The sequence below is a fragment of the Nycticebus coucang genome, chromosome 4 (assembly GCF_027406575.1).
Source record: "Nycticebus coucang isolate mNycCou1 chromosome 4, mNycCou1.pri, whole genome shotgun sequence".
Classification (NCBI taxonomy): Eukaryota; Metazoa; Chordata; class Mammalia; order Primates; family Lorisidae; genus Nycticebus; species Nycticebus coucang.
Window position 1 is genome coordinate 122,010,268 of NC_069783.1, and position 26,053 is coordinate 122,036,320.

Consider the following 26,053-nt stretch of genomic DNA (forward strand, 5'->3'; position numbering starts at 1 on the left):
TTTCTTAAATATTCTCCAGCTATACTTTCTGTTAGCTCATAGAGAAATAAATAATAAACACAAAATTTTCTTTTTGCCCCATTTATTGAGCCTCATTGAAAATTAAAAGGCAATTATATCCAGAAAAACAGAACTAAAGAGAGCACTAGAAACCCACGTGCTGTAGTTTGTGTTTAAGTGAGTACAAAGATGAACGTGCTCAGCCGTTTTCTGTCTTCCTCATGTCCCATTTGTTAATGCTGCTAATTTCAGAATTTCTTATGTAATCCGAACACACGGAGATATTTCAAGTTAATAATTTCTGTTTTCTCTGAATACAACATATACTTTTCACTGATTGATTCTATAAGAGTTGTGCCAGCTTATAATTCACATTGAGCTTATTTCCTGGCATCATTCTGTGTAAAAGCTATAACCTAGTAAGAATCTAACAGAATCATAGTGTTTAGGTATAAAAACAGTAGTTACTAGACTCTGGCCTATAAGGTTTGCTAGCATGGCTATGACTTATGGAAAGTACTAATTAGCAGTACCAAGTTCTCTGAGTTCTTTACAATTTATTCATTCACTTAACAAATACTTATTAGCTGTTGACAACTTGTTAGGTTTAAGGGTAAGGATCAGGGATAGAATCATGAGTAAAGACATGGCAACTGGGCAGAGACAAGATGGCTGACTGAAGCCAGCTTTCTACAGAGGCTCCTGTCCAGAAGGAGAGTTAAAGGACAGAAATTTAGCAAGTAACCTGGTGGATTTGAACTGCACCGAGAGAAGGGTGAAGAACGCACATCAACCCTGCTGAGGTGAGCTGTGACCCCCAAGGATACAAACAAAAGGTACAAAATCCATTACCAAGAGGACAGGAGTCCCCTCCCCCATGAGAATGGCTTGGAGTGCCACACAAACAAACGAGCAGAGTTCAAAGGTCCTCCCACTACACTCCACAGGAGAGACTCTCTAAAAACTGGACCTACCTCTCCTACTAGGGTGCCATGGCATTCTCCTGCCAGGCATAAAACTGTATAAAACTGTATATATTCTCTACCTGCAACTCTGAGCTCCAGCACTCCCCTCCACTCTCACTCTGAGGTCTGGAGGCCTGTCCCCCAGGAATTCAGATTCTTGTGTGATTTCTCGAGGAGTGAGGACAGGGCCTAAACTGCTGGTCAGTGCTGAATCTGGGGCATGGGAGTGAGGAGAGGACAGTCGGCTGAGAGGGCAACACACTGGAGGGGTGGTGCCCTGAGGTGCAGAGCAGCAGCCGTCTTTTAGCAACAATAGGGCTCACTCCGGGATATTCTGAAGCCACACCCCCTGTCCCCCTGGGCAACCAGAGGAGGCCAGGCATCTACTCCGGTGGCAACCACCACGGAACAGATCTGGGACAGAAACGCAGGCCCCGTGAGTAAGGGTTTGCCTGAGGCAGTAGCAGCCTGGGTGAAGCGTGGGGACTAGAAACGCACGCACAGGGCCGGGAAGTTTCCAGGGTGGGGCTGACTCAGAGGACCGCTTTATTGAGCCTAAGACACACCCGGCCCTCAGGGGATCGTCAGCGTATAGACAAAGGAAGATAGGAGGCTAGAACTGACAGGTAACCGAATACAAACCTACAGGAGTAAAGATAGGACCTGAGGCGCAGGCTCTGGGAACTCAAAACAGCTTCTCTTCTGCAGGGAAATTTAGCAGGGACAGAAACAAAGTCCCGCAAAGTTGTTCTGTTCTGTTCTGTCAGTAACATCAATCAGGGGCAGGGCTGGAACTGAGTGAACACCCCCCAACCTCCATCAAGCACCCGAGGTTGTCAGGCCTCACCTCCCCCTGCTAGATAGAGGCAGAATGCAGCGGCCAGGCTGAGCAGCAATAGATTTCCTTGTGATTCAGGCAGGTGCAAACCCCTGGAGTATCTATTCACTACAGGCAACTGGGTCGAAGCCCTGTGGGACTATCAGTGACTGGGTGTGACAGAGGTGCAAGGTGGGGAAGGAGGCATCAACCTTCCCAGACTGATCTATTTGCTGGGTGGGTCCTCCTGACTCCACGGAGCACTGGAGCAAGCCATATCAGAGTAGTCACCAGATCCTTGTGATCCAGTTGCCAGAGACCTTTTAAACTCTCCCACCTGAGACAGGTGCTGACTGAGATAATTTTTGGACTTTTTGAACTGAGCCAATCATCCGAGGACTATTCAGGTGGTGCCCTGGGTGTGTGGTTGTAGGAAGGTTTGATTTTCCTTTTCCTATTGTTGCATGTGGGTGGTGGGGTAATTAATTGCTGGTATTTCTCCACAGCTGAGACTCCAACCCAGAGTAACTGTTTCACTAGGGTCGAACAGAGAAGAGCTGAAAGCAAAACAGAACCACTTTGCCCCACCACACCAAACAGGTTCCAAGTTCTCAGGCCATAGCACTGTACTGGCCCTCGACAAAGCTCCAGGGGAAAAATAAAATGTGTAAAACAATCATGGGGCGGAATCAGTGGAAAAACTCTGGTAACACGAATAACCAGAATAGATCAACCCCCCCCCCCCAAAAGAAAGATATGGCAGATGTAACTGAAGATCCCATTCATAAACAGCTGGCTGAGATGTCAGAAATCGAATTCAGAATTTGGATTGCAAACAAGATTAATAAAATGGAAGAAAATTTGGAATTAGAAATTCAAGCAGCAATTCAAAAGTCAAAATTAGAAATTTGAGGAAAAATTCAAAAGTTGTCTCCAGAATTTAACGAATTTAAAGACAAAACCACCAAAGATTTTGATGCAGTGAAGCAAGAATTTGTAGCCCTCAAAGATCTGAAAAATACAGTAGAATCCCTCAGTAACAGAGTGGAGCAAGTAGACGAAAGGATTTCTGACATTGAAGACAAAGCCTTTGAACGCTCCCAAACTCTCAAAGAGAAAGAGAAATGGAGAGCAAAAACGGATCATTCTCTCAGAGAGCTCTGGGATAATTCGAAGAAGGCTAATCTCCGCCTCATTGGAATCCCTGAAACTGATGAAGTGGCCTTGCTAGGCACAGAGGCCCTTCTCCATGAAATTATGAAAAAGAATTTTCCAGATATGCCAAGAGATTCTGAAATTCAGATAGCAGACAGTTTCAGAACCCCAGCACAACTCAATCCCAATAAGACATCCCCAAAGCATATCATAATTAACTTCACAAAAGTTAATATGAAGGAGAAAATTCTGAAAGCAGCCAGATGTAAGAAATCCATTACCTACAAAGGGAAGAATATTAGAATGACTGCAGATCTCTCTGCTGAAACTTTTCAGGCCAGAAAAGGGTGGTCATCGACTTTTAATCTCCTAAAACAAAATAACTTTCAACCCTGGATCCTGTATCCAGCTAAAATGAGTTTCATTTATGAAGGAGAAATTAAACACTTTAATGACATTCTTATGTGGAAGAAATTTGCCATAACCAAACCAGCTCTTCAGGATATTCTCAGACCTATCCTCCATAATGACAAGCCCAATCCTCTACCACAAAAGTAAACTCACTCAGAAACTTTTGATCAAACTCCAACTTCCACAGTAGTGAAAGGATTAAAAATGTGCACTGAACTTTCGAAAAACTCGATACCCAAAATTTTACAAGACTTATCAATATTCTCCATTAATGTGAACGGCTTAAACTGTCCTCTAAAGAGGCACCGGTTAGCTGACCGGATACAAAAACTCAGGCCAGATATTTGCTGCAAAGAAGAGTCACATCTTACCTTAAAAGACAAATATAGACTCAGGGTGAAAGGATGGTCATCCATATTTCAGGCAAATGGTAATCAGAAAAAAGCAGGTGTTGCAATTTTATTTGCAGATACAACATGCTTTAAACCAACAAAAGTAAGGAAGGATAAGAATGGTCACTTCATATTTGTTAAGGGTAATACTCAATATAACGAGATTTCAATTATTAATATCTATGCACCCAACCAGAATGCACCTCAATTTGTAAGAGAAACTCTAACAGACATGAGCAACTTGATTTCCTCCAGCTCCATAATAATTGGAGATTTCAACACTCCTTTGGCAGTGTTGGATCGATCCTCCAATAAGAAGCTGAGCAAAGAAACTTTAGATTTAAAACTAACCATCCAACATTTGGATTTAGCAGACATCTACAGAACATTTCATCCCAACAAAACTGAATACACATACTTCTCATCAGCCCACGGAACATACTCCAAATCAATCACATCTTAGGTCACAAGTCTAACCTCAGTAAATTTAAAGGAATAGAAATTATTCCTTGCATCTTCTCAGACCACAATGGAATAAAAGTTGAACTCAGTAACAACAGGAATCTGCATACTCATACAAAAACAAGGAAGTTAAATAACCTTATGCTGAATGACAGCTAGGTCAGAGATGAGATTAAGAAGGAAATTACCAAATTTTTGGAACAAAACGACAATGAAGACACGAATTGTCAGAACCTCTGGGATACCACAAAGGCAGTCCTAAGAGGGAAATTTATAGCACCCCAAACCTTCCTCAAGAGAACGAAAAGAGCGGAAATTAACAACTTAATGGGATATCTCAAGCAACTGGAAAAGGAAGAACATTCCAACCCCAAACCCAGTAGAAAGAAAAGAAATAACCAAAATTAGAGCAGAATTAAATGAAATTGAAAACAAAAGAATAATACAACAGATCAATAAATCAAAAAGTTGGTTTTTTGAAAAGGTTAATAAAATAGATAAACCTTTGGCTAACCTAACCAGGAAAAAAAAGAGTAAAATCTCTAATCTCATCAATCAGAAATGACAAAGACGAAATAACAACAGACTCCTCAGAAATTCAAAAAATCCTTAATGAATATTAGAAGAAACTTTATTCTCAGAAATAGGAAAATCTGAAGGAAATTGACCAATATTTGGAAGCACGTCACCTTCCAACACTTAGCCAGAATCAAGTGGAAATGTTGAACAGGCCCATATCAAGTTCGGAAATAGCATCAACCATACAAAACCTCCCTAAAAAGAAAAGCCCAGGACCAGATGGTTTCACGGCAGTATTCTACCAAACCTTTAAAGAGTAATTAGTACGTATATTACTCAACCTGTTCCAATAGGTAGAAAAAGAAGGAAGACTACCCAACACGTTCTATGAAGCAAACATCACCCTGATCCCCAAACCAGGAAAAGACCCAACAAGAAAAGAAAATTATAGACCAATATCACTAATGAATATAGATGCAAAAATATTCAATAAGTTCCGAACAAACAGAATCCAGCCACACATCAAACAAATTATACATCATGACCAAGTTGGTTTTATACCAGGGTCTCAAGGCTGGTTCAATCTACATAAATCTATAAGTATAATTCAGCACACAAACAAATTAAAAAACAAAGACCATATGCTTCTCTCAATTGATGCAGAAAAAGCTTTTGATAATATACAGCATCCCTTCATGATCAGAACACTTAAGAAAATTGGTATAGAAGGGACATTTCTTAAACTCATAGAGGCCATCTACAGCAAACCCATAGCCAATATCGTATTCAATGGAGTTACATTGAAATCATTTCCACTGAGATCAGGAACCAGAGAAGGCTGCCCATTGTCTCCACTGCTCTTTAACATTGTAATGGAAGTTTTAGCCACTGCAATTAGGGAAGAAAAGGTGATCAAGGGTATCCATATAGGGTCAGAAGAGATCAAACTTTCCCTCTTCGCAGATGATATGATTGTATATCTGGAAAACACCAGGGAGTCTGCTACAAAACTCTTAGAAGTGATCAAGGAATACAGCAGTGTCTCAGGTTACAAAATCAACATTCACAAATCGGTAGCCTTTATATATACCAACAATAGTCAAGCTGAAAAAACAGTTAAGGACTCTATTCCATTCACAGTAGTGCCAAAGAAGATGAAATATTTGGGAGTTTATCTAACAAAGGACATGAAAGATCTCTATAAAGAGAACTATGAAACTCTAAGAAAAGAAATAGCTGAAAATGTTAACAAATGGAAAAACATATCATGCTCATGTCTGGGAAGAATCAACATTGTTAAAATGTCTATACTACCCAAAGCAATACACAATTTTAATGCAATCCCTATTAAAGCTCTACTGTCATACTTTAAAGATCTTGAAAAAATAATTCTTCGTTTTATATGGAATCAGAAAAAACCTCCAATAGCCAAAACATTACTCAGCCATGAAAACAAAGCAGGAGGAATCATGCTACCAGACCTGAGACTGTATTATAAATCGATAGTGATCAAAACAGCATGGTACTGGCACAAAAACAGAGAAGTAGATGTCTGGAACAGAATTGAGAACCAAGAGATGAATCCAGCTACTTGTCGTTATTGGATCTTTGACAAGCCAATTAAAAACATTCAGTGGGGAAAAGATTCCCTATTTAACAAATGGTGCTGGGTGAACTGGCTGGCAACCTGTAGAAGACTGAAACTAGACCTACACCTGTCACCATTAACTAAGATAGACTCTGACTGGATTAAAGATTTAAACTTAAGACATGAAACTATAAAAATACTAGAAGAGAGTGCAGGGAAAATCCTTGAAGAAATCGGTCTGGGCGAGTATTTTATGAGGAGGACCCCCTGGGCAATTGAAGCAGCTTCAAAAATATACTATTGGGACCTGATCAAACTAAAAAGCTTCTGCACAGCCAAGAGCACAGTAAGTAAAGCAAGCAGACAGCCCTCAGAATGGGAGAAGATATTTGCAGGTTATGTCTCTGAGAAAGATTTAATAACCAGAATTTACAGAGAACTCAAACGTATGAGCAAGAAAAGAACAAGTGATCCCATTGCAGGCTGGGCAAAGGACTTGAAGAGAAACTTCTCAGAAGACAGGCGCACGGCCTACAGACATATGAAAACATGCTCATCATCTTTAATCATCAGAGAAATGCAAATCAAAACTACTTTGAGATATCATCTAACTCCATTAAGATTAGCCCATATCACAAAATCCCAAGACCAGAGATGTTGGCCTGGATGTGGAGAAAAGGGAACACTTCTACACTGCTGGTGGGAATGCAAATTAATACATTCCTTTTGGAAAGATATCTGGAGAACACTTTGAGATCTAAAAATAGATCTGCCATTCAATCCTATAATTCTTCTACTAGGCATATACCCAGAAGACCAAAAATCACATCATAATAAAGATATTTGTACCAGAGTGTTTATTGCAGCCCAATTCATCATTGCTAAGTCATGGGAATAGCCCAAGTGCCCATCGATCCACGAATGGATTACTAAATTGTGGTATATGTACACCATGGAATATTATGCAGCCTTAAAGAAAGATAGAGACTTTACCTCTTTCATGTTTACATGGATGGAGCTGGAACATGTTCTTCTTAGTAAAGTATCTCAAGAATGGAAGAAAAAGTATCCAATGTACTCAGCACCACTATGAAACTAATTTATGACTTTCATATGAAAGCTATAATCCAGTTATAACCTAAGAGTAGGAGGAAGGGGGAAGGGGAGGGGAGGGAGGGTGACTGGTGGGATTACACCTGTGGTGCATCTTACAAGGGTATATGTGAAACTTAGTAAATGTACAATGTAAATGTCTTAACACAATAACTAAGAAAATGCCAGGAAGGCTATGTTAACCAGTGTGATGAAAATGTGTGAAATGGTCTATAAAACCAGTGTATGGTGCCCCATGATCGCATTAATGTATACAGCTATGATTTAATTAAAAAAAAAGAATCATGAGTAAATATACCCAGTACCTATCTGTCTTATAATACAGTCTCTGTCCTCTCTCCAGACTGACAATAACAAAAATCAAATCATAACAAACAAATGTAAAATTGTAACTGTGACATGTGCTATAAAGATGGGCATGTGTTACTTTGAGAACCCAAATTGGGGGATGTGACTTAGGGATATCAGGAAAGCCATCCCTGAAGAAATGGGGTTTCAGTTGAAAGGTCAAGGATGAAAAGGAGTTAAAGGGGGGAAGATGGAAGGGAAAAATACCCCAGAGAGAAGAATTTATGCAAGACCTTATGAATCAATTAAAAGACAGCAATTAGAGCTAAGCAGTGGGAAAGAGAAGGAACATAGCTCAGGAATAGCGAGGGGCTGTATCATGAAGGACTTTATAGGCTGACCCTATAAGGATTTTGATGGCAGCTTAAGTACTGGGAAAGCTGTTAAAGGCTTTATAGTGAAGGGGGCATATGATCCTGTTTACATTTTGTCCTAGCTCATTGAAGTACGCACAGTAGCCTGGAGACAGACCAAAGTGGGCTACCACGGTTGTCCAAATAGGAGACAATAGAGTTTTCCTGGTTATAATGGTACGAGGAAAAAAGATGAAGAATCTATTTAACAGTGGGTAAAGAGTAACACATATAAAGATTATTGTGGGCAGTAGGAAAATCCATTTTGGGGGTTTTACCGATTGATCACTATAGATAGAAGGTTGGTACCTCATGGGTATATATGTAGCCTGTATATAGGTTTACAGTAACATAGACTTAATGGTTACATTTTAATATCTATGTCATTCATGTACCTTTGCCATTCCCCTAGTCTATCATTAACAACAATAACATACATTCAGTACCTACTGTAAATAGGAGATTATAATAAAGAAATATTACAACTCTAAATAGTCCTCATCTTCAAAAGGCATGCACTCTAGTTAACTAGAAAGGACTTCGCCCCCAAAAGGAAATAAATCACTAGGTCTTCTGCAGCCTACTGCAAGGTGGGACTCATGTTGCCCCTATTACAAATGGCTTGCTGATAAGTTTTAAAGCATGCTTGGTGGTTTACTGTATTCATTCTAAACGTTAGAACTTTGAGAAGGTTTGGCCACTTTTTAAAACAGTAAAATCAAATTAATATTGGAACTACCCTCTGACTCTGGCTAAGAGAGATTCTGAGAGGATGAATTTGATATAGCGTAATAAAAGGAAAGTAAGAAAAGACAGCTGAAGAATATATTTCTAAGACAAGTCACAAATGAACATATATAGAATATTTCCGTTTTTGAAAGTTTAAAACCAGGCAAAACCAAATTACACTGTTCAGCAGTACAGAGTAAGGGGGTTAACTTTAAAGAAAAGGAATTAAATAATATATTTTCTCCTTTTCTTTATATTTAAAACCTTAAAATCAGGATACTCCTAACAGGAGGGAGAGGGCTGCTGCTGAGGGAGACACACAGGGGCTCTTGGCAATGTCCTACTTCTTGACTTGGCTGGTGTTTTTTACACAGGGGTTTTTCCTTTTAATTATTCTCTAAGTTATATATTAAAATATACATGTGTATATATCATGCATACTTCTTCACATGCTATATATTTATAATAAGGATGCTTTTCAAAAAAGGGTCATCATTTATCAAGTTCCTACTATTGTTGAACGTTATACTAATTCCTAGGGATATAACAATGACAAGACAGAAATAATTCCTGTCCTTGTAATGCTTATTATTTAGGGGAAGAAACATGTAGGAAGGAAAAATCTTATGCATAATTGTTTAATTACAACTGTGATAAATGGAACAAAGTACAAACAAACACAAGGTGTTATGAGATCATACAGAAAAGTCCCGATTTTTCAGTGGTGGAGGGTTGAATAGTGAAGGGAGTAAAGGGTATCTTGTAGAAGAAACACCTAAGTGGGAACATGCCAGGTGAAAGAGAGTTAGATGGAGATGAGGATGCCATGGGCAGGATTTTCTCCATGGCGGAACAGCATACATAAAGGCCCTGACACATGAAAGAACTTAGCATACAGTGAAAATGCACAGGGCTCAACCTGACCCTTCTAACTTTCTTACACTACCTTGATAGCAGGGTCAATTGATAACAGATACCACTGAACTGAATAAAGCTTAGAGTTCTGGAACTGGCTTTTCAGCCATGACTACTTGCCTCTAATGTAGAAATCTTTTAATTTATAGAAGAAACATTAAAACCAAGCATATTTTATGAGTAATTTCTACATGTAGAGAATGTACAGAGTTCAAACTTTCTTAATCTGATCTATCTAAACAATTCTTTAATTACTTACAAAATAAACTGCTCCAAAACTTCCATGTCCAATTTCATGCAATCCAATAAAAAGTTCTTCAGGATCATCTTTGTAGAACAGATCAGCGATCTCTGGGTCCTTTGGTACCCCTTTAGGCATGATGACCAATATTGCAAGTACTTTGCTTTTTGATATGCCAGTCAGCTTTATTTCTCATAGACAATTTTTTTTTCTGAAAATCTTCAGTATCTGTAGAAAAATTAAGTTTTCCATTAAATTCTCTCTAACAGATTTTGTTTGGTGGCAATATAAATGTAAATTCATATTTAAAAGCACCTTTTTCTTACAACTCAATAATAAAAAGACAAATAACCTAAATAAAAAAAAGGGCAAAGGATCTGAATAGACATTTTTCTGAAAAAGATACACAAGTGGGCATTGACACATGAAATGATCCTTAAAATCATTATTATTGGAGAAATGAAAATTAAATTGTATATAACTAGGAGTGGAATTTCCGGGTCAAATGGTAACTCAATATTTAAGACCTACCATTTGATCTAGCAATCCCCCTACTAGATATTTACCCAAAGGTGAAAAAAACACGTTTTATAAAAAAGACATTTGTACTCCAATGTTTATAGCAGCACAATTCACAATCATAACGATATGGAAACAACTCAAATGCCCATCAATACATGAATGAATTAATAAAATGTGGTATATGTATGCCATGGAATACTACTCAGCTACAAAAAAATGGATACCTAGTATGTTTTATAACAATCTGGATGGGGTTGAAGACCATTTTCCTAAGTGAAGTATTGCAAGAATGGAAAAACAAACACCATATGTATTTGATACTAAATTGGAATTAGTTGATCAACACTTATGTCCCCATATGGAAGCAAAATTCAATGGAATTCAAGTAGGTGGGAGGGGAGATGGGTAAATTTATGCCCAATGGGTACATCTCATACTTTCTGGGTGAAGGGCACACTTATAACTCTGACATAGAATGCAAATTATGTAACCAAAATGCGTGTAAATTGTATCTTGAAGATGTTACAAAAATTCATGTTAATATAATTAATACTGACATAAAAAGTTAACATTTATTAAGCACTACTATGTGTCAGGCAATACTAAAAATCCCACAACACATATATTATTTCCTTTAACCCCCATGACAACTTCACAATATAATGATTTTGTTCTTATTTTCACAAAACAAACTAAGAATTTGAGAAGCAAAACTACTTCCGCAGGGCCAGGAAGGCAGTTATTTGTCAGAACTACAATTTAAATAGTATCTAACAGCAAAGCCCTTGCTCTTGGTTGACATATGATATGATATATTCATACACTTGTATAGGAAATTAAGAAATTTTATTAAGCACTGGAAGAAACTGCTATGATTTGGAGGCTATAGATGTCCACTTAAAGAGACAAGTTATTCTACTGCTATTCAGAACTCTTAAATTTCAAAGGTTCTTCTAATAAAAGGACTTCATTGTGACATGCTTTTATATTGATCTGCCATCAGTTACATGCCTTTATTTGGTGTAGATTCTTTTTCCTTTACTTTTTTGAAAGGTATCAAAATGTTAACTTTCATCTATATTTTTCATTTTAAATAACCTCTGTACCCCCTTCCCAGATAATCAACCATTTATTTCAACATTTAAACTTGTCACAAGATAGCTTATGTTTCTTCCTTGTCCAAGGAACTTTGGTTATTGGGCAACAGAACAATTTTTAAAAACCTAAGCCAAGGTTTTATACTAGGATATGAGAACAAGAAGGCAATCAATTAAAGAAGTAAAACCAATAGTGCTAAGAGGCACTTTTCTCTTGTGACAGGACATTTCTCTTATGACAACGTACATTACATCATATGTTTTAGAGAAGCCATTAGCATATGTAGATCATCAACCTAACCATCCATCTCCCCAATTCATTCTTTCATTCAACAAATATTTCTTGAATATTTACTATTTGCCAGACACTGAACTGGGTGTTGGGGATAGAAAGGGATATAGTCCCTGCCCTTAAAGAGGCCACTGGCCTCTTTAAGAAGTGGACATCCCGTAAAATGGGATGACAAACATTAAATTATAATGCCAGAAATGACAAAATGGTTATAACTGAGAGGTATTATAAGGAAAAAAGTAAAAAAAAATTTTTTTTGGAGAGAAGAGTCTTACTCTGTCACCTGGGCTAGAGTACAGTGGTGTCATTGTAGGTAACTACATCCTCAAACTTCTAGAGTCAACTGATCTTCCTGCCTCACCCTCCGAAGTGGCTGCAACTACAGGCATATAACCTATGCCCAGCTAATTTTTTTTTTTTTGTAGATATGGGGTCTTGCTCTTGCTTAGACTGGTCTCTCACTCTTAGCCTCACGTAATCCTCCTGCCTCGGCCTCTCAAAGTGCTGGAATTACAGGTGTGACATACCATAGTCAGCCACAAATACTTTTCATATAAAGCTACTATAAGATGACCCAATCTATTTTTGACTTGGAAGTGAAAAGGAATGCCTTTTTAGGGAAAATAAAAGTAGCTCATTCAATGTGGATGTATGAGAAAGCTGGAAGGAAAAACCATGATGCTGGTTGATGATAAACCAAAGAAAATCACAGGAGGCCTTGTAAATCGTTATTAAAACATTTGGACTTTATTCTGAGGGTAAGAGGAGCTATTGAAGGTTTTAAATTGGAAAAAGGATCCTTTCGCCAATATTAACCTATAATCCTAGACAGTCATTCTGCCAATCTGTGGATGCCAATAAATTAAGCATAAAGTGACTACATCAGTACTACTGGAAAAGTAACTTGAATCTAGCTGTTTGTTAGTCAGGTAACTTACAATATAAAATAAAAGCTTAAAAAATGTTTTTATTGTTATTGCTTATTTCTAAGAACAGAAAAGAGAAACAACAGATTAAATCAAAGACAAATCATTTTAGAAACTATGCATAAAAGACAAATTATGAGATTGCCTTCAAAAAAAATCTATGAACTAAATTTATGATGACTAAAATCTTTTCATTCACCAAAATGCATTATAAAAGTTTGGATATTTTGGCTTCAATGTGAATAAAGCTAAGTACTATAGATAACCATTTGGCGGAAAAACATAGATTACTATTACTATGTTGTACTATGAGATACTAAAATAATTTTATGAAGAAATAAATATTTAAATGTAAAAAATAAGTTCATAAAACTTCTAAAATAAATTACAAGTGTTACTAGCACCAGAGGCAAAACCCATAAATTAAAATCAATAAGCCAGACTACACATAATTGATAACTTTTTTTAACCTTAAAAAATATAATGAAGAGGGTTCTGCTTCTAGCCAAGATGGAGTAACAGGTAAAGATTTATCATTTGCCACCAGAAATAACTAAAACACTGGATAAAATATATAAATGATGGTATTTCAAGACAATGGATTATTAGGCAAAAAAAGACTGACACACAAGCAGCAAAGGATTTGAGCCATAGTTGTCCCAGCTTAGTGCCTTGGGAGAATTTCCAGGCCAGAGCACAGGGAGGGGAAATCCAGTTAGAGCCTAGTGGACCCTCAAAGTTGAGGAGACTAAGACAAGTATCCAGGGTGATAAAGGTGGGTAGAGCATGCAGGGGAGAGTGCCCAATAGAAGACAGCAATACAGAAATAGGATATGGAGATCTGCAAAGGGTTCCCCGCAAGTCTTCAGCTGAGTCCTGACTGGCACATACATGTGAGACAAAGAAAGAAAAGGGCCAGGAAAGAAACTGTCTGAAAGGATTAGAGAAGACAAGACCTAGAGTTCAAAAAGAGCTGTGAATAGTACTTACTACTGCTAGTGAGAACAGGAAATCTCATAGTTCATGGAGCCGTCTTTAGAATATTCCACAGAGTTTTGCTTAGTAGTAGGGAATAACTCAACCTAGACCAAATGTTGGTCTGCGATGTCTCACAGGTTTTAAAAGCAAGACATAAAAGGATCATATTATTTCTAAGTAATTTAACTGTGTTCCAGAACAAACCTCTAAAATATTTGAAGAAATATAAAAATATCCAGTATACACAAACATAAAATTCACAACATCTATCATTCAATAAAAAATTACCAGGCATCAAAAAAAGTAGGCAAATATGACTCATGAGGGAAAAATAATTGAAACTAACCCAGCACTGACATAGATAAGACTTATAGATGTTAGAATAAGCAGTCAAGGACATTAAAACATTGATTATAACTGTATTCCATATATTTAAAAGGTTAGAGAAAATATTGAACACATAGAGACAAATAAAATATAAAGAGACATAAACTAATCCTTTAAAGGTGAATGCTACAATGTCTGAGACGAAAAACATATACTTCATGGGACAAATAGCAGATGAAGCTTTACAAAGAAAAAAAAATTAATGAACTTGAAGACACAGCAATTGAAACTACCCAAAATGAAATACAGAAGAAATAAAACAAAACAACCCCAAAGCATCAGTGAGCTGGTAAACACATTCAGTTTGTATATGTCTAATTGGAGTTCCTGAAGGAGAGAAAAGAGAAGTTAGGACAGAAAAACATTTGAAGAAATGTTTATTGTTCAAGAGAAGTGAAGATTATATGCTGAGGGAGGGATGTAACAACAGTGGAGGCCAAGATCCCAATACTGAACAAAATAAAATGAGAATGAAAAACACAGTGTTTTAAAACAAGCACATATATATTGTAAATATTCTACATAGATATTTAACTTTTTAATTGATATTTTTATAAGTTTATATATTTAAGGTGGCTAGTCAACTTTAATAAATAATCTTCTTATGAACAGTAGAGGTTATCCTTGTACTTGTGCTCATCTTACATTCCATGTTGTTCTTACCCAGTCCTTGGCTGTACCCCATCATCTACATCCTAGAAGCTACTGCTTTCCTAACATTCACAGTTTGTTGTCGTCTCACTTTGTTGAGCTGGGTAGAGTGCCAGTGGCATCATAGCTTACAGCAACCTCAAACTCTTGGACTCAAGAGATCCTCTTGCCTCAGCTTCCTGAGTAGCTGGGACTACAGGTGCCTGTCACAACACCCAGCTAGCTTTTGTATTTTTAGGCTAGTTTTTCTATTTTTAGTAGAGATGGGGTCTCACTCTTGCTCAGGCTGGTCTAGAATGCCTGAGCTAAGGTAATCTGCCATTTCAGCCTCCCAGAGTGCTGGGATTAGAGGCGTGAGCCACCATGCTCTGCAGTTCACACTTATTAGAATGAAAGCCATTTGCATTTCATATTTCTCACGCTATCCAAGCTGGTAGGTTTCTTTCATGACTCTTGTGTTCTTTTGTACCTGCACGGCACACACACACACATGATATCATACAATGATCATTACTACACATAATTATTACTTGATTAAATTCCAGAAAAGAAAACGGTTGAGCCAAACTATTCAAAATAATAATTTTTTTCCGTTTATTTCAGATTAAGGTGAAGGTACAAATGACTAGGTTACATTGTTTGCATTTCTAAGGTAAAGTTCAAATTGTAGTTGACCTCTTCATCCAAGGGGTGTGCTGTATACCCTTACGTTGTGAACATTAGGTGAGAGTTTACCAATCCCCTTTCCCAGAATAGTAAGTTTTGTTATTGCCAAATATAATGTACTATTCTTAGAACTTCTATAGAGATCTAGAAATAATTTTATTAAAAAGTAACAGCCCACCTATCCCAGATGGACACGAGGAACAAAGACAAAAGTCTTGAAGTAAAGTAAAAAGGTTTGGACTGATGGACAAAGAATATACATTGTACTATATAGCACAGAAGAAAACGTGATGCTAAAAGACAAAATCCAGCCAGTCAGTAGAGATACAGTTGAGAATGTGAATAACCACTTACTTCAAGAAGGACTTCCTAATGCTTTTAAATTCTATTTTGGCCACACGGTTAGTATAATTCCAACCATGATCATTGGATCTAGAATTCTGTGTTCATCTTATTATTCCCAAATGAAACATTTTTTAAGATGTAGGATTTATTACAACAAAATGATTTCAATCAGTTTTCTTAGTACCTTAGTTTTATCTGTAAAATGAGGAGCTTGAACTAGATCTAAAAATCTCAGGTTGGATGTGGTAGCTCACGCCTGTAATCCTAGCACTCTGGGAGGCTGAGGTGGATGGATCACTTGAACTCAGGAGTTCAAGAGCAGCCTGAGCAAGAGTGAGACCCCACCTCTAAAGAATATCTGGACATTGTGGTGGGCGCCTGTAGTTCTAGCTACTTGGGAAGTTGAAGCAAGAGGATTACTTGAGCCCAAGTTTGAGGTTGCTGTGAGCTCTTATGCCATAGCACTCTAATGAGGATAACAAAGTCAGACTCTGCCTCAAAATAAATAAATATAAAAAAACCTAAAATTCTCTTCTGGTTCATCACCCATAGCACAGTGGTTAGGTTGCCAGCCACATACATAGAAGTTGGCAGGTTCGAACCCGGCCACGGCCAGCTAACCAACAATGAAAACTGCAACAAAAAATAGCTGGGCGTTGTGGCAGGTGCCTGTAGTCCCAGCTATTTGGGAGACTGAGGCAAGAGAATAGATTAAGCCGAAGAGTTGGAGGTTACTGTGAGCTGTGACGCCACGGCATTCTGGCATTCTACTAAGGGCGACAAAGTGAGACTCTGTCTCAAAAAAAAAAGAACACTCAAAATTCTCTTCTGTCCCTACAGTTTCATGACTTTGAAATGTATATTTACATTTGTATGGAAGGAAAAGAGCATGACTGGCAGCTGAAAGCTGCAAAGAGATGGGGACTTTTCAGAAGTTCATTACTTCTAATTTTATCTCCTCCCCACATAAATTTAAGATTATAAAACCAGATTTTTTTTCAAGGTAACACTGTCAATCAAAATCAACTACTTAAAAAGTTAACTAAGTAAAAGAGGAAAAACACATTTAAAACTGCATTGTTCTCCATCTCCTAATGATCCAAATAATTTAATTTTAATCAGTAACATGAAAGTGTTCAAGTTAGATAAGGGAGCACTCATTTTGCTAGTCAAAAATGTTACTTCCCACTTTACAATCTTGCCATCTGACAGTAGATCATTAAACTATAATTTTTAAATATGTAAGTTACACTGGTCCTAAGTCCTTTAAACATCAGTGGTTAAAAATATGAAATTAAATTGGAAAGACAATTATACATAAAAAGTTAAAATAAACAAAAATTAGTAACCCTTAAATACACAAAACATTAAGGCCTTCCATGACCTTGTTTCAGCACTGTTTTTTCCTCCTAGATAAACTTCTCTCGATTTAGTACAAAACATTCAACAGAGATCCATACAACTTTTTGACTTTTACAGTTATCTTGAGTTCAAATACACTAGTGCCCATTACAAAAAATAAATTATAGTCCACAATGGCAAATCAAAACAGGCACAAAATGTGTTTTGAGATGCTTTTTATAGGTCTAAAGTACTTAAGAATTTTCACAATTTTGTGAATTATTAGGAGTTGTGTTTGTGTTCAGGATAAATTAGGGTTATTAAAAAAAAAAACAACTTTGAATGTTTATCTTTGTGGCTGACAACTGGGAAAAAACCCGTTTCAATATAATTGTATCCCTGCAGGTCTCTGTTGAGAGAGTCAGGCTTCTCAACTTGGGGACAGTGGGTATTTTTGGTTTTCTTCTCCATCCATCCCCTTAACCCATAATTAAAGCTGAATACATACAAATAAAGCAGAATTACTGGGCAAAAGCCATTTCAGGAGGGTACAAATTGCTTCGGAGCTAAGTCTAGGATATCAGCTGGGAAACATCATCAAAGGAAATCAAGGCAATTCCTTTGCTGATAAGGAAATCGTAAAGAATCTCTTTGGAACTAGAAACAGCAAGCCCTGTAATGCAAATACACTTGTGTTGTCTGCACAACAACAAAATTTCTCCTACTTACCATCTAGCAAAATACTCTAGTTTCTCTTCAGATCGCATAAATCTTTCACCTTTTACTATCTAGCAAAAATTGAAAGAGCAGGACCCAAAGCTCAAAAGATGGAAGGTGTAAAAAGTAAGCCTCTTTTCTGCTCAGCACTTTGGCAGGCATAGCATTGAATTTGCATCTGTCTGAGTGGTAACTTCCAGAAGTCTGAGAGAGTAAATGTGAGCTGAATATCAAGTGATAAAAAAGATAATTCTGACAGTCTGTGTTTGTGTGGGAGGGTTGGGAGTTGAGTAGCAAAGAAGAAAGGATTAGTATAGTCAAGAAAGCTCACTAACCTAAAACTGACTGTCAAGGAAAAATGGACTCAGAGCAAGTTTTCTAAATAATCTCACTATAGTGTGTGCACACACACTCACATGCACATATGCATGAAGAAAATCTGTAGTCTACTGATGGATATTGTTCAAAGTCCTCTTCTCTGTTCCATTGTCTGCATTCTATTATTCTTTCTGTTTCTAAACAATTCTATATGTCTCTGGCCTAATTACCTCTTTGTTCTATGCTCTTCTCTTTCTTTTCTTAGGACCTTCCCTTTCTTTCTCTTTCTATTTTTTTACTTTTTTGCAGTTTTTGGCAGGGGCTGGGTTTGAACTCGCCACCTCCGGCATATGGGGCCAGCACCCTACTCCTTTGAGCCAGAGGCGCCACCCTTCTTTCTCTTTTTTAAACCTCCACCATACAGCCAGAAATGACCAAATCCAGTTTTCTTCCAAGTACAAATGTTTTCGTTCTACATTTTTTTTTTTTTTGGACCTCTCTACATACAAATGTCTGGGTTTCCCTTGGTGCTTGATAAATGTTAGATAGTAATAATGCCACAAGCCGCTGCAAATGTCACCATCAAGGAAGGCTCCATTAAGGCTGCAAAGAGGTGGAAACATCAAGGAAAACAGTTAATGAAAGCTAAAAACAAAAACAAACCAAAAAAAAGCTAGTATTTAGCAAAGTGCCTGGTACAGTGGGAATGTAATAATAAAAGTTTGCTCAAGTGTTTGCTAAAATTTTAAGGACCTTTTTCACTGTGAGCAATCTAGTACTTTGTCAAAGCTAGAAGAATTGATGGATAGGGATTCAGCAAAGGTATTTTCTTCTTCATTTAAAATTGCAGTTATTAAAGCCTGAAGTAGTGGTCAGAATATTCAAAGTTCAAAGCAGGCCAAGGACAAGAGCATCAAAAGAAAGCCTGGTGATGATCACACTGTGATCATATTTTTTTCTTCTCAGACTATTTCCCTTTAACTTTCACAGAATTATATTACTTATACATAAAATTCAAATTTAAATTCAAAATTCATTCAATATTTGTATGCTTTCAGATATTTTTCTAGTACATGTTTGTCACGCTCTGTCCTTATTCACTCATCTTGAACTGGGGAAAATAAAACAAAGCACGACGGTCTGGCCAGATAAAGGAAAGAAATCAGGGTGACCTGTACTATCCTCACCTTACTGACCACATCCACACTCTGTTGGAGGTTACAGGAGGCAGAATGAAAATGTTGGCACGAGGGAAAATTAGGTCAAGAGCCCCAGGTCTCAGAATGAATGAGAGTGAAGCCTGGAAGGTTTTGGCACCATCTCATCTCTCCTGCCAACTGGTGACAGCAGTCTAGAGTGCTAGTTAAGACCATTAATCAGATGCAAAATTAGCTGTGTTTGAATTGTGCCTCTGTGTCTAACTTAACGGTATTTGCTAAGTAATTTTACCCTCGCCAAGGCTCAATTTTATCATGGGTAAAACAAGGACAATACAAATGCTCATAACTTATATGTTGTTGTAAGAATTATATGAGATTTTTCGAGTAGAAGGCTGTCACACAGTAAATCACACCATAATTTTTTTGGCTATCAGCTATTATTGATGATCAAAATAAATCACATATCCTGTTTTCTATGTCTAATGATACCCCTACATAAATGGTAGGTCCTTTTAAAAAAACAGGGATAACCTTTCTAACTCCTCAAATTGTCACTTATAACAAATACTGCATATGTTATAGCCCATTCTCAAAGAAGACAATCACAATATTTACTTTTAGAAAGATGGCTTGCCAAGATGGGGGTGCTCTGCACGGCACAAATCCAAAATGAAGAAAGAATGCTCTGGCAGATCCTGCCTGTTAGTTGCCAGCTAACAGCCTCTTCTTCCCTTTACTCTGCTGACAGAACAACCTTCTGCTCCACCATATAGGATGAATGTTAATAAGTGTAAGTTCATGGTGACATTTTTAATTGCCATTGTCAGTGACTGATCTGGAGGTAAGCAACTGAGCCAGTTCTGCCGAACAGAAACTGAGGAGACATCTGGTGGGGCTTCTGAATAAGTAACTTAACAAAAACAAAACCATCCGAAGGAAGCACTGGTAAATTAGCAGTATTTGTTATTTATTCAATGTTTAAGATTGTGGACAAGTAGTTTCAAGTAAGTTTAAAATTCTCAGCAGTTCTCATTAGATTTGTCATAGTATGTTTCTAAAATGACAGGGGGAAATAAGTTAGTTATTAACTAAAAGGAAGTAACAAAGATACTTCTTACATCAAGTCCTTTACCTGTGGTAGACACAGGTAAGGATTAGTTATGTATTTGTAGATCCCTTGGGAATTACACTGTATTGGTTGATGTAAGTTCTCATGAGAAAATGGAAAAGAGAAAGAAGTTAAAGATGGTTTCATATAGACTGAAAGAAAAAAGGTCATTTTAGAAAACAGAACACCTGCACCCGAATGTTTATAGAGCCACAACTCACAATTGCAAAGATGTGGAAACAACCCAAGTGCCCACCATTACATGAATGGATTAACAAAATGTGGTATGTGCACTCCACACTGTGCAGCACTACTCGGCCATAAAAGAATGGCAAGCTGGATCTCTGGGACAACCTGGAGGGAAGTGGAAACCATGCTAAGTGAAACATCAGAAGAATGGAGAAACAAGTACATGTACTCACTACCAAATTGGAACTAAGTGAGCAACACGTAAGTGCACAATATGGAAGTAAACCTCAGTGAAAATCAGGCAGCAGGGAGAAGGGAATGGGGTAAATCCACACCTCCTGGGTACAGTGCACACCATCAGGGCGAAGGGCACATTTACAACTTTGACTCAATCTGTACAAAAGCAACGTATGTAAACAAAACATGTGTAGCCCCTAATGTTCTGGAATAAATAAATACATACATATATGTATAAATATACATGTAGAGAGAGAGAGAGAAGAAAAGGTTTTAAGTCTGAGTGATTAGTGTCAATGGCTAAATCAGGAGAAGGGAGCACAGCTTGAGGTAACATGGATGAGGTCTATTTTATTTTATTTTCTTTGAATTTCAATGGCTATAAAGAGTTCTGTTTTAAATTGGTTGAGTTCAACATGACGCATGATAGCCCAGTGGAGCTGGAGAATGAGCCACATGGTTAATTGTTAAAGGCATAGATTTTGGTGTCACTAGCTTAAAACCCAACATCAGGAGAATGGATAAACACTGTAAGGAGAAGACAACAGTGAAGACAAGGCAGAGAGCCAGTATCTGCAGGGTCTAGAACAATCTTGAGTAATTTAATTGGTAGCTCCACCAGATTCTAGCTAGTTGTGTGACCCTGACAAGTTATTTCAGAGTTCTAAGTCTCATTTTCCTCAATTATAAGAGGCAGATAAGAATAATTAGCATATCAAGTTGTGAGAAATAGTAGATAATAATAAATATAAAGCCTTTAACATGATGACTAATACATAGGTTCTTAAATACAGGTTTGAGATCAGGAAGAGGAAGAACCATTAAAAGAGACAGAAGTGACAGATTCATTCACTCATTTATTCACAAAATAAATCAAAATATACTAAGTGCCTACAATGTGTAAGGCACTGGCTGGACTAGAACTAAGGTAACATCATATTCAGTTCACCATCATTTGCTGAATGGTTCATCATGTCAGGCATTATGATATATTTTCACCTATCTCACTTAAGGGATGCAATGCAAGGTCAGAGATTTTCCTAAAAGATCATGTGGCCAAGTTACAATGACGATTTAGAGAAGACCATGAACACTGGCTAAATGGGAATTACTGGTGAACTTTGAGAAAAACTGTTTCAGTCAGCTGGACCAGGGTAGGATAGGGTTGGTTTAGGCTGGGTAGGGGGAGAAGGGAAAGAAATGAAGGTAGAGGAAAAAGTTTTACAGGCACCCTAAGTAATTGAGTAGCAGGGTCAAGGACAGATTTTGGCTAATAATAAGATACCTGAGCTTGGCTAAAATAAAGAAGTAAGAAGAGGTCAGAGGTAAGAGAGAGACAAGGACAGCCAATACTTCTTTTCTTCTTTTTTAACTGTGACAAAGCAAAAAAAATTTGGATATGCTTAGAAAAAAAATCTTCTGCACAAACTCGTCACTCAATGGATGTTGAAGAAATGAATAAATAAAACAACTATTCAAGGCAAATACACATACCTTGATAAACTAACTTGGTGTCATGAAGAGATGGGAACAGATAGATTTTCCTTAACTACGACAACTTCTCAAAATTTTAAGAGGACAGAGTCAATTTTTTTTCCTACAAGTAAAAATCCCCAAATCACAAATACCATTTAATAAAGGTGTTCTTTATAACTATACACAGGTTGTGCTGAGATCTCAGGAAAAGATGAGTAGAACTGTGCTGTCTTACATTTTTAACACCACCAGATTTTATCTCAAGGGTCAAAAGACCCTACCAAAAATACAAATGCAGTCCTAAACACCTACTCAAATAAATAAAAGAGCATGCCAGGAAACAGCTAAACACAGTACCTGACACCAATCTCACTTACTTAGGGAATTCTTTTCACTTATTTCTTCACTAGAGAGAATAGCTTGGGCTTATTTCAAATTCAGCTTCTACAGATTGAATATGGCTGCCCTTCTTAAAATTGCAAACTCCCCTCCATTCCCTATCTTCCTTCTCAGCTTTTCTGCTTCATAAATGCACTATGTATTTTACTTAACTTGTGTATTTTCTGTCTCCCTCTTCTAGAAGGTAAACTCTATGAGGGCAGGTTTTTCAGTCTGCCTTGTTCCCTCTGTTACATTCAAAATACCTGAAAGAGTGTTGGCATACCATAGGTGTACTTGCTGAAAAAGGGAATCAATCAACTCCATTCAAACAAAACAATGCTGTACAGTTTCTTTTGCATTGACTTTTATCTGTGTACCATTCTCCCCGCTGTTCCTGTCAGTCTATAGGCTTCCTGCTATGTCATATGAATTGGTTTTTTGCAATAAGACAGTAACTTTCTTGAAGGGAGGGGGATTCTACATATTATTTCTTGATTATTCCCTTAATGCTCTCATATTTCAAATAAAAACTAATAAATAAAATACAGTTAACTCCTCTCTTTGGTGTTGGTCCTGCTCCTGGTCCTGCCCTTCCCTTCCCGTATGCGTTCTCATGCCAATACCACTTTGCAGAGCAGAGTTTGGCACTGTTTCAACGAAGTCATTATCTATACCACTTTGTTATGAAGTGATTTAATAGACTACGTTTTAAGTTGTTGAAATGGCAAGCAGTGTTTTTCAGAAGACATTCTTTTATGAGATCCAATGCAGTAAAATAGTTCAATGATTCAACTAGCTGAATTATGTTTCATTCACTTGGAGGGAAATTCCACTAAAGAAAACTAAAGAGAATGTACTTCCTTTTAATTTTTGCTCTCCAAAGATTTCACATTTGGCGATATTTCTCATACTGAGCATTAGACCCTCAAAGTGCTCCGGGAAGAGACCCAGGATGTTTTAAATAGGCTGATTATGAAATTTATTAACCAAAAAGAGGCCTTCACCACTTGGTGTTGATTTATGAATTGTCTCTTCTTAGACTTCTTGGCCTGGTATGTGATTACTTCTTCACACCTCAGTTTAGAAAAATTACCACGATTCACGTTTATAGTAAGGAACACTCAACAAGTCTGCATGGTTACAATGTTCTCTAAAAACAAGTATAATCTGAAATAAAGACAATGTTAAAATAAGCCACTAATAAATATCATCTTTGCTGCTTCAAGGCTTTTGATTTTTTTCTTTTGATGCAAAGATATGTATTTATTTGATTCGTATGTACTTAAAGTCCATATTAAGTAATATTGTTTTCTAACTAATCAGCTTATTTAATAATAGTTTATTTCAATGACTATTAATTGAGAACTCAAGATGGCATGCTATTGCATAAAGATCTGTCCAATTATTCCACCACCTTGTAGAAACCAGCCTATATTTCAGTGGGGGGGAGGGAAATGGAAGGGTAATAGGAACGGATAGAGGTAGAATATTTTGACTCAAAACATCCAAGGAAACCCCATGATTAACTTTCAGTAATATCAGATAAGTCATGTAATATAGAAACCTAATAAACGTAACGATTGTGGGAATCTTATTAAAGTATGTTATATCACATCAGATAATACCACTGCAGAGAAACCAAAAATGGAGGAATCTTTATTCAGAAGTTAAAACTTTGTAACCTAGAAGGTGAAAGTAGTTAATGTTACAAACAATGAAGATTCATGCTCAAGATAAATTCTATTATTATATATTGTACTGTCGATTCTGCTTTGGAAAGCAGACTTGACAATGGAGAGAAGATATGACAGTGTTTTTTAGACTGTCCAAAGACCTGGTGTGCAGTTCTGACATGTCACTATCCGGACAAGTCACCTACTTTCACCAGGTCACAATTTCCTTATCTGGTAAATGAGTAATTTTGGATTTAGAAGGTCTGCAGGATCCCTATGAGCTCTAAAGTGCTACAAATCTGAACTAAAATGAATGCCAGGAAATCCTTGGTCTTTCATTCTGTTACATATGTTGTCTAGATGCCCTGATTGCACAGTCTGGTTTCCTTGACTTTTGTATTTTAGTTTAAGTTGCAATGTTTTTAGCAATTTGCTCATTTTTTCAAATGTTGATGTGTAATGAACCTAGCAAAATTCATTGTGCTTATAAAAACTTCAAGAATTTCATTAGATATTATAAAATTATGGCCACTCACGCCTCATTTTCAGTTGATATGAAAGGCATATAGAAAACTAGAAAGAACACATCATCTGGAGTTAGAAAGGCAAGGATTTAAATTCTACTCTGCTTAGTAGTGCAGTCTTCAGCCTGCTACTTAGAAGGGCAGCCATGGTAAACAGGATGGGTTTTGATTAAATCTGAACTGGGTTCAAATCCCAGGTCCATCCTTCACCACCACCCATATGACCATAGGCGAGTTTCAGATCTCTCCAAGGTTTAGTTTCCTCATCTGTAAAATGGACACAATGAATATATCAAACTCACAGAATTGTTTATTGTCAGGATTTAATGAAACAGCATATGCAAAGTGCTTAAAGTGGCTCACACATAATAAGTAATCAATGAACTTCATCCATTACTAACATTAAATGAAATAAATAGGTAGTCCATATAGAACCTACCTATAAATTATTAAGTATTCAACTTAATTTTTTACCTATATATGTATAAATATATATGTATATACATTTCAAAACATTGGCTTGTCATTTTATTTTCTTCCCTAATGTTTTAGATATCGTTATTTCTAATATAGTAACATTCATTAGTATATTAGAACTAAAAATTAGTTTTCTTCATTCACTGATGCTTAAATTTTGCTATAGGAATCACTTCAGATTGGCTCAGCGCTTGTAGCACAGGAATCATTTCAGATATTTTTAAGAGGACATGTTTTCATAAAATAAATAATGCAGAAAGGATACTGTGTTATTGTTTGATTTGGATTTTTCTTACTCTATCACTTATTTACCAATAACTTTAATTATGTCAATGCTTTATCTAAATTTTCCATTTTTTTTTTACCATTTTTATTTTATTTTAAATTTTTAACTTTGTTTTGCGACAGAATCTCACTCTGTCATCCTGGGTAGAGTGCCACGGTATCATAGCTCACAGCAACCTCAAACACCTGGGCTCAAGAGATCCTCTTTTCTCAGCCTTCTGAGTAGGTAGGACTAGAGGTGCCTGCAACAACCCCCGGCTAGTTTTTCTATATTATTTTTCAGTAGAGACACAAT

General features: G+C 37.0%; 1 protein-coding gene across 7 annotated transcripts in view; it reads right to left on the reverse strand.

The window, feature by feature from the left end:
* Positions 1–26,053, reverse strand: part of TAOK3 (TAO kinase 3) — a 177,294-nt gene that overhangs the window by 90,794 nt on the left and 60,447 nt on the right. For 6 of the 7 annotated variants that reach the window (XM_053587889.1, XM_053587885.1, XM_053587887.1 and 3 more), the window contains one exon: positions 10,027–10,236. The exons of the other annotated variant lie outside the window; for it this stretch is intronic. In XM_053587889.1, coding sequence (XP_053443864.1) covers positions 10,027–10,146 — 120 coding nt within the window. In that variant the 5' untranslated portion in view covers positions 10,147–10,236. The remainder of the gene's footprint in view (positions 1–10,026; positions 10,237–26,053) is intronic. 7 annotated transcript variants of the gene reach the window in all.